The sequence below is a fragment of the Oxyura jamaicensis genome, chromosome 8 (genome assembly GCF_011077185.1).
Source record: "Oxyura jamaicensis isolate SHBP4307 breed ruddy duck chromosome 8, BPBGC_Ojam_1.0, whole genome shotgun sequence".
In the NCBI taxonomy this organism is placed as follows: Eukaryota; Metazoa; Chordata; class Aves; order Anseriformes; family Anatidae; genus Oxyura; species Oxyura jamaicensis.
In genome coordinates this window covers 7322562-7335840 of record NC_048900.1, presented here as the reverse complement: position 1 = coordinate 7335840, position 13279 = coordinate 7322562, and the positions used below count along the sequence as shown (strand labels likewise).

At 35.3% G+C, this 13279-nt stretch overlaps 1 protein-coding gene and 1 long non-coding RNA gene across 5 annotated transcripts in view; one reads left to right on the top strand and one right to left on the bottom strand.

Annotated features, from left to right (window-relative positions):
- KCNT2 (potassium sodium-activated channel subfamily T member 2) overlaps nt 1-13279 on the bottom strand; it is a 139961-nt gene that overhangs the window by 51751 nt on the left and 74931 nt on the right. For all 4 annotated transcript variants that reach the window (XM_035332986.1, XM_035332988.1, XM_035332989.1 and 1 more), the window contains exons 11-14: nt 10563-10727; nt 8820-8956; nt 4277-4340; nt 783-891 (exon numbers count right to left, since the gene is read on the bottom strand). In XM_035332986.1, the coding sequence (XP_035188877.1) occupies nt 783-891; nt 4277-4340; nt 8820-8956; nt 10563-10727 (475 nt within the window). The remainder of the gene's footprint in view (nt 1-782; nt 892-4276; nt 4341-8819; nt 8957-10562; nt 10728-13279) is intronic.
- Nucleotides 1-13279, top strand: part of LOC118170616 — a 233999-nt gene that overhangs the window by 204695 nt on the left and 16025 nt on the right. The window lies entirely within an intron of this gene.

The window sequence follows — 13279 nt, the reverse complement described above, 5'->3', positions numbered from 1 at the left end:
AGTAATATTTTTCCAGAGATAGGCAAAATGAATTGTCAGTATAAATGTATTGACATGTTTTTGCACATGAATATATATGTGTGTGTGGGCATGTCTATGTGTTTCTATATATAATGAGACACAGAGATCCACATGTATAGTGCAGAGAAAGTTTGTCAGATTAGAGCTTGTAATCCATTCTTAAGAGAGAGGATTTGTTTGGATTTCTTAACATCATTTTGCATTTTATATCACAGTTTCCAAGATATCAGTTTTACAGGATATAGAATTAAATTATTTTTCTCTTTCTAAAACATTTGAAAGAAAAGAAAGTCATGTTTTTCACATGACCTAGAAAAAAAAAAAAAAAAAGAGAGAAAATACTCCAACTTTCTCAGTTGCTTGTTGAATTAACTTTGGCCTTTCCTAAACAGGTCTTTTCATACACTGCTTGATAACAGTATGTTTTAAGTCAGAAGTTATTTCAAGACATGGGTAGTGTAGCAGGATGAAAACCTACCTGGACCTATAATTAAGGAGTAATAACTTGCTATATCTCAAATAATTCAGCATGGTGTATTGCATAACGTAGCAGAGTAATAAATACAGTAATCTTCAAAAAGCTTATAAATAAGTTTAATATAAAAATGAAATTTTATAATATAAGCCCATGGTACTTGAAAATATTGTACTGTTCATGTGGTTCTACCATGTAAATATGCTTAGGTAAAATGACTTTGCTTGTGCATCTATGAAACAAGCTGCTAAATACTAACAAGTGGTTCAAATGGCTGATATCTTACCTGCAAATTTGATATGGAATTTATTCTCAGGTTTCAGTATCTGAACATACAAAGGACAATTTGGGGCAAAGTCTTTAACTGCCCAAGCTCTTAAAATGGTCTGATGATCCTAGAACAAAGAGTATGAGGTGATAACAATAAAATACAAATAATTATTGTGTTCCATTAGGGGAAAAAAAAAAAAAAAAAAAAAAAAAAAAAAAAAACTTTCCATTGCAGAAAACTAACTTTAAAACATGCAACACCAGCTGGTGTGGTTGTTTATGTACATCTAAGTAATAATACATATTATGCTTATTACATAAATCTAAATATGTATATATAGACGCATTTAGCCAGCTACTGACCAAAGGATTCCAACAGATTTCCCAGCCTGATAGTTTTTCCCACTTGTTACCGCATGTCAAGAGTGAGTTAATGACAGGAAGAATACTGCTATTCCATGAAAGAAAAGTATGTGCTAATGCATTTGTATCTTGAATTTCATGAACTATGGGTAATTTTAATGTATTAATGATCAGTTTTTATTTATTTCAGAACTAAAAAGGAGTAATTGTGAGCTATGTGTAGGAAAATATTTGGGGTGAAATGCTTTGCCTAGTCATGAAATTGGTGCTTTGAAAAGATAATATGTAAAGAATGATTCATTATGGTTGCAGCATCAGCAATAAGAAAAGCTTTCAGACTCATGAACACAAGGGAAAATCTCTGCCTGGAACAGTGCATAATTGATGTTTTCAAACCATAATATTTTAATGTCACTTGAAATGGTAGCAAGCAGTTTTTCTACTAGAAATACTAGAATGAAATCATAAGAGAAAGACCTTTTGAAGATGGTAAAATGCTTCATTTCATGTTTTTCATGTTAACCTCTTCATGAAAGCTGTAGGATTGCTGTGCCTGTTCAGGAAATTTCAGAACTTAGGTATACCATGCCATAAGATTTCCTTGTATGCAGTCATGTTTTCTTCACTTTTTCTGTGTTATATGACTTCTTATCCCTAGGGTGTTGTGGGTTTGTTTTGCATTTGTTTGTTTTTGTTTTGTTTTGTTTCGTTTTTTCCCTGTTTAGACTCAAGGGAATAGAACGCCAATGCAGTTGAGAAGTAACAAAAGGCTATGTAATGAGATAGATGGAGGTTATAGTGATACACTACAGGAGAAGTAAGAGGTTTGGGGGTGGATTGGGGACTGATTTGAAAACTTGTATTATTGCAGATATGTCATCTATGTTTTATGCAAAAGGTGTCAGGAAAACAGAAAAGGTTTCAGAAAAACAGTCTTCAGAGTTGTTTGCACTGATTATGTAGCTTCATCACAGTTTGACATTACTGCAGAACTGGTGGCTTTCTGTTTTACGTTTATAGTAATTTCTATACTATAGTGCAGTGACTTTAGAATTTTGATATTTCTCCAATGTAAAAAGGCAGCATATATGGGTATATTATAAACAGAGACAGCTAATGTAAAAGTATGCTTCTATCCTCTTTATAAAATATATGCTTCTTTGAGAAATGAGGGAAAAAATGCATTCGCTTGCGCGTGCGTCCACATAGTAACTTGCAGACAGTGATCAAAAATTACCAGTTATACTGATGCTGATAAATATAGAGGTGATATTTAAGTTCAGGTATTAAAAGCTGCAAGTTTTAAAGCGGGTGTAATGGAAATTTACATCATCAGAATTCAAACCAAGATTTATTTAATATATTTTTGAATAGTATTGTTTTTTTTTTTCTTACTCCACACTTAGGTTAGCAGTATACTAGTGTCACTCCATTTGATTAAAGAAAGGAAGAAGAGGTGCCACCTTGAAATCAGCAATCTCCGCATTTTTGGAAAGCATCAGAACAAAGCTTTTGGCAGTAGAACTCGTCTTTCACATACTTATATAGCCTATTAATGAGTTATCTATAGGATAGTTCAAAATACACTTTTCCCATCTTTTAGTGGGTTAAAATAGCAGGTGCACTATTTCAGGAACCTTAGTTTTGTGGAGCAATTTGATGTAGACAGCCCATTGAATTCACTGTTAAGAGTTGCATCCTACTGTGTGAAACAGATGTCTGTCTTGCATTCTATAGCAGAAGAGCAGCTTACATCTTGGTCTGAGATGTCGAAATAGCATTTGATAAAATTAAACTTGGCAAAGCTCTCTCTTGCCAGAATAGAGAGAGTTGCTGGTAGGAGACTTTGGAAAGCTGACAAATTCTTGCTTTGACTATTGAAATTCCTACTTCTTCAAGTGAAAAAGCAAACAATTTTTATCAAGTAACTGCTTGTCACCTGTTATTGTACTTCTGAGTTGCTGTTGAAATCCATGGATCAGAAGAAGCATAAACTTTGGCAATGGAATTTAACTAAGAAAATAGGAAGTAATGAACTGTCAGAGGCAGCTATGGCAAAATGAGCAGATCCTCTGCTGAGTCAGACTAGCTGGAGAGATAAAGCCTCATTGGCTTCGAAAAATCACACGAGTAACAACAGCTGTTCTGGTGAGGGATCTCCTCGATGCATCTTTTATTTCAACAGCTGTCAGAAGTAGGATAGGATCCAAGGCACTCCTACAGTTTGTTGGCTTCTTAAGCACAGCAGGGTAAAAAATCAGTTGTAGATTGATTCTGAGATGGACTTAGATGAAATAACATCAGCTCAGCAACAAAATGTAACCTTGTGTTCTATATTACTGAAATCCTCAGTACAGCCTAGAGCTGGAACAGTGTAGAAAATAAATTCTATTTCATTTCAAAGCTCTAGGGGGTAGTAAAATATAACAAAACAAAAAAAAAAAAAAAAAAAAAAAAAAAACTTGTCCAATTTCCTACTTACAGATAATTGTATTCCCTGTGAAAAGGAAAACTGAACAACAAAAACAGAGTGGTAGGTGAAATCTTGGTTAAAAACTTTAAAAAACACTGACCCAAAGAGTCATTCTTACAGCTAAGATTCATGACTTTCTCCATTTTCCTTTGGAGCCACAGAATAATGACTTCTTTGAATCTTAATACTCTGAGATTTCAAGGCTCCCAGGTCTGTGACAGAATTGAGAATTGAGACGTGAGCTAGCAGGATCCAAGGTTGATAGCTGGAAGCTGGAAACCCTGTTGCTTCCAGGGAGCCCTAATAGCAGGCTTTGTTATGGAAACTTCAGCAGTTAAAGCTGTGCGATCTCTAGCAAATTGCAAGATATGTTGCTTTTCTATAAACAGTTCTGAACCTGATAGATCTGCTAGGAACAATTTTGATGAATTGATTTTGCCCAGCAAATGTTTTTGATTGGAAAGGTTTTAACTCATTCAAATAGAAGCATTTATGGAAGTTTTAGTAGGTTTTTGACTTGAAGTTAATCCCCTTTATGCAAAATTTGTGTGTTTAATCAGCTACCTTTAATCTCCTCTTCACAGAACAAACCTCAGTTCCTGAGCGGGTATAAGGGCATAATAACAGTTTAAGCAGCATGCACACTCATTCTTGGTTATTTCTTCAGAACTTACAGCTGCTGTCCGGTCCACCTCACAGCGGCTACTCAGAATGAAACAAGCTTCAGCATCATCCATTCTAGAAGAAGGGGGGAGAAAACCCTGTTATATACCAAAAAAAAAAAACCTTCTGTTGACTTGTGTTTCACAGTTTACAGTCTTGTGTGCTTATAGATACAGAATACAGGGAAAGTTTAGTCTACCTTATGTACTAACACACAGAACTATCACTACTTCTTGACTACATTCTAGGAAACTTTCTTTCCCCAGTGCCAGTAGAAGCTGTGCGAACGTAAAAAAAATAAAAATAATAATAATAAAAAAAACTAAAAATAAAAATAAAAACAAGATGGTCTCAAACATATCTTCTTTGCAAAATAAGCATCTATCTGCCATGAGTATAAAAGGTGAATAAATAGCACCAATTCATATACCATGTAAGTGTACAATATGTACACGTTATTACTGATAAGAAGAAGTGAGTGGGGGCTGATGATATAGAATTGTCTTCCATAGCACTAACAAAGAATATGGGTAGATGTGGTAGAGTAATGTGTTAAGGATAAATAACATCTCTGTCTGTATGCAATAAATCAACTGTTTCTGTCTGTGGCCTCTTTGAGAACTTTTAATGCTTAATTGTTCTCTACAGGTTACAGGTCATGTAGTAAAAACAGGGATGGTGGAAATGGGGACAAAAAAACTCTCTGACTAAAGGTCTCGTGAAAGCTTGCTTTTTGACTCTTGCTTTAGATCTTACTGTCATCCTCCAGTGAGTCCTACTTCACCTACTGGTGCAGGGAAGCAAAGAAATGCAGACCTGGCTGACCTGCTTGGGAAGACAGGACTTTATGGGCAAAGAAAAACAGGATGACCAGAATGGGTTTCCTGGAAAGGGGAAAAGTGAGACATAAGCTGGGGAAAATTAACTGCTTCTTACAGCAACTCTGGAATGGGACCTGAGTTTCCCAAATCATTGATTTCTCTGCTGCAAGAAAATGGAAGTGGTGGTTGCTAGTAATAGTTTAGGTCATTGGGACCCAGGGCTTAGACTAAGAGCCTATTATACCAGGTGCTGTGTACACACAGAGCAAAAAGACAATTATCATGAGAGAAAGTCATCTCACTAGATATCAGAGCAGAGAACAGACTGAAGAAAGGATGTGATGGAGAATACTAGCATTACTTTGTAGATGTTTCTGAGTAATTCATCCCAGACTGAAGGGAGAACACAGGTGAAATCACAGTGGGATTTGTATGCTAATCTGTTGTTTGTGTGAAAGAGAATAGTATTATAGGCTTATCAGAAAGTTTCATCTCTATAAGGACCAGGAGTGGCAGCCTAATGAGAATAAGGGGTCACTTCTTGATGTGAAAAGAAACGTAAGCCAGGGAAGAACTGCAATGAGAGGTAAAGCAATGGGCTACATAAATAATACTTCCAGAGTGTCCTGAAACAAGTATTTAGGGACTTGAGATGATATATTAAAAAACATAACCATTGTTTCAGTGAGATTAAAATGAGAGATTCCGTGAGAAAACACTTGAAACATGTAGTTGCAGTCTACATACGGTGCTTTACAAGATGATTCCAAGCTTATGATCAACAATAACATGGTTTTATTTGGGCAGAAAAAAATTAAGATGTATTTTCAACTATCTGGAACTAAACTAAAGTTGATGAATAGATATCTATAATGAGAAGCCAGATGGATTGGGCAACCTTGTAATGTATGGCTACAGAAATGGTGAATAAATACATGGTTTGTGTGAGGTCATTCAGAGAAAGTACAAAGAGAAGGATAAGGTCAGGTCATTGTAGGTTCCCCATAAGCAGTAAACAGCAGGAAAACAAGGGAAGCTTCAGAAGATTGAAGTATTACAAATGGAAAAAACATTGCAACAAAGGCAAATCCATATATCTGAAACAGTAAGGTCAAGTGCAGCTGATGTGGAGAAGTAAGGACAGGAGGCTGATTCTAATCACTGATTAAGAAGAAATCATGGGGGCTGTATGAGTTGTTTCAGTGAAGCATGAGAACATAAATAGGAAGGTATGGTCTTTAACAAACTGTAAGAAAGAAAATTCAGTGAAATGAGTGATGGAACATGTTTTGATGAGAGATGAGGGATCAACAGCATGTATAGATGATTTTGTAAGAAAATGAAACTTCCTTGATCGTATTCACCATTTTCTCCAATGTTTTTTGAAGTTTCTTGAATCACTTCAGCTGCATATGACAAGGGTAACAACCTCTTTGATATTAACATTCTGTGGATATCATAAATTTAGACAACAGAAACACTAATAACAACTATGTTAAACACAATAATATGTTTATGAAAGATTTTAATAATGTTCTAACAATTGGAAAAGCTTTGTCAATTACACCATTTTTATATGTCAGAAAATCTGCATCTGCGAAAAAACAATCCTTCCACTGCTTGAGGATGACAGAATTTAAAGGCGCTTTATATATTGAGGATAAATTTGTGGAAGGAAAAAAGTATAAAGTAAAAAAAATGAGTGGATATGAAGAGAATTAAGATTTGTGCAGGGTTCACTGAAGTGGATAAGTGTAAGGAGAGAAAAAATATTTTTTATGACAGAGACTGGGAGAAAGCTCTAGGGGAAGGAAATCAAGCACAGTAGCGTTGTTCACATTCTAGTAATAGTCTGCATGAATAATGAGAGCTGCTTTAATCAGTTACCGTGCTATTTCAAATGCTGAAGTAGATACAAAAGTTCTAGTTGTACTAATAAACAATATAAGTAGCAGTATGATACCACAGGATAGAATTTCTTTTTTCTTGTTAATGCTGGGCATGTGAACACTGTTCAGAGAACACCAAAAAAAATGCAAAATAAAACTCTCAAAGATAGGAAGCAAGAACAAGTATCATTTTTTTGTAAAGTCAGATTGTGTACGAAGACTTAGAAAGAAATATACAGTCCTTAGTTAACTATTTACTAATTATGTAGTCTGCCAAGTTTTGGTATTCCTTTTCTTTTTTGGTGAGACCTTTATCACGATGTTTTGGCATTGCATTTCATGTATAATATATGTATAAACTTTGATTTAAAAAAAAAAAAAAAAAAAAAACTTTATTTTGTTGTTGTTGTTAACTATTACTTTATTAGAAGTTGTTTACCATGCGCCTTGCTATCTTCTCAGTACATTATGTTCTCATTAAAAAGAAATATAGCAAACATTTAGATACTGGGTTATAGTTCATATTAAATATTCTATTAAATTTCTACTATGCTTCTTCCCTCAGGAGAGGTTGAAAATTATTCTATGACAGGTACATTCAATTACATGTTCTGCAGAAAAAAGCACAGTTGACTACCTCCAGGTTATTATAAGTGAAATTCATGATTATCTTTAGGGAACAGTCTAATTTTTCTTTTCTCAATGTGTAGAACAAATGCCAGCCAAATCCCCATATGAATTCCTCCTTAAAATCAGCAACAAAGTGAAAAACAAGGAACCACTCTTAAAAAAATAAAATAAAAATAAAATAAAAAATTGTAATCCTGAAAATAAGCTTTGCAGTATTTTCAAAATTTAAACAGATAAGAAAGTAGCTATTTTTTTTTAGTGGCAGATATTTGAAAAGATACCACTGCTTACAAGATTTCTCGCAGTTTAGATTCTTGTGAATAATTCTTTAGAAGGCTGAGTGACACAAGTTCTGAGTTACTGGCTTAATTTTAGATATCTGTATTAGTTGATTAATTTAAGTGATGACAGGTAAGTTCTTATAAAGAGCAGTGCAGGTAAGTTAAATCAGTTATTTGCAAAGTATCACCTTTCTCTTTGGAGAGTTTGAAGAGACAGTCCTCCTACGTGAATTCCACTGTGAATTCCTTCCCACCTTTAAGTGATTGAGCAATGGTGGGTGGGTTTTTTTGTTTATTTATTTTTTTCTTTTTTGCGAAATGGTGTTTGACTGATGTGTTTTGAATAATGTCATTCAATAAGAACTGGCAGAAGGGCTTTTTTTAGAAGTGGTAGAAGTGTGGGGTAAGAGGAAGGTCCTGAAGGAAGAGTATTTGGAGGTATAGTAGAATAGTTGCTTTTATTACCAGGATGAACTTAGTATGAAAACAAGACTGTGCAATGGATTCAAAGGGTTATAATAATTTTTCACTCCTCCCCATCCCCTTTTAATTGGTCAGGAGAGTTATGTTATCTTTATTATCTGTGTACTCGGAACAGAAAAAAAATCTAGCATTATCAGAAGTTTGGGAATTTTATATACTGCTTTTTCAGAAGAAATTACAACAGGCACTCTCTGTCAATACCTTCAGAAACTGAGAAAGAAAAAACATTGAAGAAAAAATAAAAAATTGGTGAAATGAAAGAGCTTACAAATAAACATTCCTTGAAAATTTTCAGATATTAGGAAAAACAAATTACATCAAAGATCCCTGCTTTCTAAATACACATGCTTTCTTTCGAGCACAGCAGCTTTTGTTGTCTGTCAAGCTCATTTATCAAATAGCATGAGTGAAACAAAAGTAAAAAACAAGTATTAGTCAATATTTGCCTACTTAGCTCTCAACAGGTCTTGATCTTTTAGTGCTGAGCCTTGTAGATAGATTACTCTCTGAGACCACATTGGGATTTGTAACACCCTTCGGACCTGAGCATCCATCTCAGTAGGACACAAAATGACGACATAATAATCCTGCAAAAAAAAACATAATGGGGAATAATCACGTCATTATTTGATGTTACCATTTGTTGTTGCAGGTGAGTCAATAGAGAGTCAGGGTGTCAAAAACATTTTGTGTTAATTCTCAAATTTAATAAACAAAAGTTATTTGAATACAGGTGTGTAAAGTACTGAATTCTTCTTAAATAAAAATGGCTGGACAGTTGTCCACTGCTCGTGAAGGACTTAAAAGGTGGCCACTGGAGTCCAGTTAGAAACATGTTTCCGTACAAGTGTAATTTTTTTAGATACAATTCACTTTTCTGTAATTCTGGCTGGAAAATGTAAGAAGCTTTCTGCAATCAAAACAGAATTATTTTATCCAGCTCTATTAGTCCTTGAAATCTTTTCCTCCACACTAATGGGCTGATCTAAACTTCGTTTCCTGTTCTACACTTCTTCCTGTTCTGTATTACAGACAAATTCCTATCAGAAAAAGTAAGGTTACTCAGAGGCATATACGTGTGTAGTTATGAAAAGGAAAGAGAGAAGGAATGTAAGGAGGGGAGAGACTGAGAGCTTAGGACAGGCTTGATGTAGAAGTCTTCCTTATCAGACACAGACTTTTGCTGGAAGCTTACTTCCAGCATCATCTGTGTCTTACAGCTTCCTACTTCAAATATAAAAGGAATGTATATAAGCTGTTTCAGGCTACAGAAGTAGTATTAGGATTTTTCTTACTTGTTTCTAGTGTAGCACAGAGCTTGATTCGTGTACTAGTTAAGTACATTTTGGATTTCAGTATGTGTATGCATCTGTGAGAAACTGGGTTTCTCTATACATTTGCTTATGCTTCTTATTAGCTAATTAATTTGGGGAATAATCTGCATTTGGGATTTGTCATACTGCTGCTTGACTATTTGAAGAACTGTATTTTGTCGGGTTTTTGCATTACTTAATGTATCACAGTTAACATAGTAATAGACATTGTCAGAGAAGTATTTGTAAAAGAAATTGTCTATAGCAAAGCCAATAATGAATCCAAACTGCTACCTCATATATGCTTTTATGTGATCAGAACAACTTTTATGACATCTGTTTGCATTAACTAGGGAATAAGTGTAAATCGAGAAAAATCTCACACATAACCTTACACGGTCTTTGTCCTTTAAAGTACATGTAGTTTTTTCTTAATTTCAACATTTCCAAAAGGATCTAATTTTCCTAACACTGATTAAAAACAAAGCAAAATGACAAAACCAATGACAAAGCCAAATTCTTTGGCTTGTGAGGAGTTTTGGATACAGTCCCAAAACAAGAGGAAAAAGAATTTGAACATTTTTCATTTCTTGTCTACTTTAAATAGAATAAAAGGAAGTTGCATGGAGATATCTGTTTCTGAAAGGACTAGCATAATTCAACAAGACAGTAATTCTATCTATTTAATCCTGTTAGCTCAATTCAAAATTATTGTCTCCATACTGTATCTCAGCTTCTTACTGCAATTATAGATTCCCAATTCAGTCAACTATTCCCAAATTCAGTTTTTCAAATTAAAGGTCATTCCAGAACAGTCTCCAGAAATCAGTGTTTTGAGTTGTTTTTTGTTTTTTTGTTTTTTTGTTTTCACTGTAAATACCTGCAGTCTGGGGTGAGCATAGAATTCGTTTAAGAAATCCATAAGTAAATCAATCTTCAGGGAGCTGACACACAGCACAACATGTTTTTCCGTCTGAGCTCTGTGTCGACTGTAGTTGCCACCAGACTTTTGTCTCTCCATCCACAAGTATGCCAGCTGTTCAAACTGCAATAGATGCCATGTGTCAGTGAAATATAGGAAAGCAGCTGTGCAGTAAAACTGTATCATGACTTAACTACATTGCATTATTCAGCTCACACCCTTATGAAAAGATGTCCTTAGCTCCTAATGCATTTTTATTTGTAAAAAGGTTCTCTAATAAGTGGGTTAGATCAATAAAAAAACATGGCAACACAGCCAGTCTCTATGATACACAAATAGCAGGGTACATCCATTAAAATATCATGAGATACTCAGTCACAAAAATTTGGAAAAGAATGAAGACTGTACGTTATTCACTTTATTTCACACCTCTGATCTGTTTTTCCAGTGCCCTGTTACCTAAATGCCTCTCTCAAATGAAAGGTTAAATTTTCATACATTTAGGTCTCTGTAAGTATAAATGTTCAGATAGAAACACCGTTTGTCTTTGGACAATGACTCTCCTCAGAGATTTTATAATATTCTGAAGGTGACAATATCATTGTGTATTCCTATCAAATCTATACTCACTTATCTGTTTTATACGTATAGATACCACTTAAATACATGGCAGCTGTTAATACAGCAATTTTTCATTTGCCCGCCGCTGAATGATATATGCATTCAGCTAACAGTGTATGCAGGCTAACAGTAATACCTATTTTGTACTCTTGCAAAGGGAAGCCTAGTGCACAATAGGCTAGGAAATATGAATTAGTCATTAAGTATATAAAATGTTGCTCCTCTAGTCTGAATCTGTTAGACTAAAGATAATATTGTAATGATCTGTGCCATTAATAAAACACAAATACCATCTCAAAGCTTCTTGTAGTAAGTAATATGCATTTAATCCTGAGCTCCATTTAACTGTCTTTGATAACTTCTTTTTCTCACTCCATTCAACTGATGGAGAAACTGAATTGTGAAAAATAATTGTATTTATGTCATAGTAGGACAAAAGCTCAAGAGATCAGAGGATTATAGTAAATGGTTTTAGATCAGGCTGGTGGCCAGTCACTCGTGGGGTACACAAGGGCTCCACTTTGGGAGGACAGTTCTCTTCAATGTTTTTATGAGTAATCTGTACAAAGGACTTGAATGCATACTAATTTGCAAATGATACTTAATTAGGAGGAGCTGTTGACTCCCTCAAGGGCAGGGAGGCCTCGCAGAGATCCTGACAGACTAGAGTGCTAGGCAATCACTAGCTGTATGAAATTTAACAAGAGCAAGTGCTGGATTCTGCAACTGGGACAGCAACCCATCTGTATATATACAGCCTGAGGAACAAGCAGCTGGAGGGCAGCTCGGTGGAGAAGGGTCTGGGGCTTCTGGTCAATGGCAAGGTCAACAGTGCGCCCTGGCAGCCAAAGGGCCACCCATCTCCTGGGGAGCATCAAGCACAGCATTGCTAGCCAGTCAAGGAAAGTGATTGTCCCACTTTACTCTGCTGGTACAGCCTCACCTCCAGTACTGTATGCAGTTTGGGGCACCACAATATAAGGAAACAAAAATATTAGTGTGTCCAAAGGAGGGCAACAAAATGGTGAAGAATCTAGAAGGGGAGAATGTATGAGGTGTGGCTGTGGTCCCTTGGTTTGTTTAGCCTGGAAAAGAGACTGAGGGGAGGCCTCATGGTGGCCTGCAGTTTCCTCACGAGGGATGTGATATACACGATGCTTAAGTGTATATTAGAAGTACTTCAAAGATGAAATTTCTATTTCTGAGGAAGTTCCAAATTTCTTAAAGCATATTTTAGTATCAAAAAGAATATGTATTTTACTAAATTGCCACTGAGTGGGAATATAATTGTATTAGTGCATATGTTTGTATATGCAGACATTAAATATTTAGCTATAATTAAAATGTTCAGTTTTTTTTCAAGGAAATTAATGCTGACAGCTCAAGCTTCAATCCCTTCAAGGGATTCTGTGGTGTTTGCTCATGGTAAGCTTTAGTTCACCATCAGAGCAGCAGAGTCTGGAAATCATAGCCATGTGAGAAACTGCAGCTTCAAGGTCTATCAGGCCTACTGCAAGATTTGATAAGCATGCATGGTGTCTCCTCACACTTCCCTTTTGTGTCCAGGAGGTCTAGGTCATCACCAAGTGTCAGACCATTAACATCATGACAGTGCTGCTTTATAGTCTGAGGGTGTCTGACATCAAGCATTTGCTAATGAGCTGACAAATGTTGGGCAAATTTAATTAAACTGATTCCATGAAATACTTGGATTTTAATAAATTAACCTTTTCTTGTAGAAATGGGTTAGAAGGCCTAAGCCTGACATACACAGATGTGAAGAGAATTTGCTTGAGTTGCATATTTAATTAGTTGTGTTGTTTTTTTTTTAAGTTAGCACTGAGCTGTAAGAGTGAGAGAGGAAGTGGAGAGAACCAAGATTAGAAACAGGGAGAGCCTGTAGAGGAAATGTTATACTCGTGAAGAAAGCACTGGCTACTGTTTTGGTTTGTTGGTTGGTTTGGTTTTGTTTGGTTGGTTTTTGTTTGGTTTGTGTTGCTTTTTTTAAATTGCTCCATTAATAACCCATATCTCAGGATGAAGACAAGGGCTAT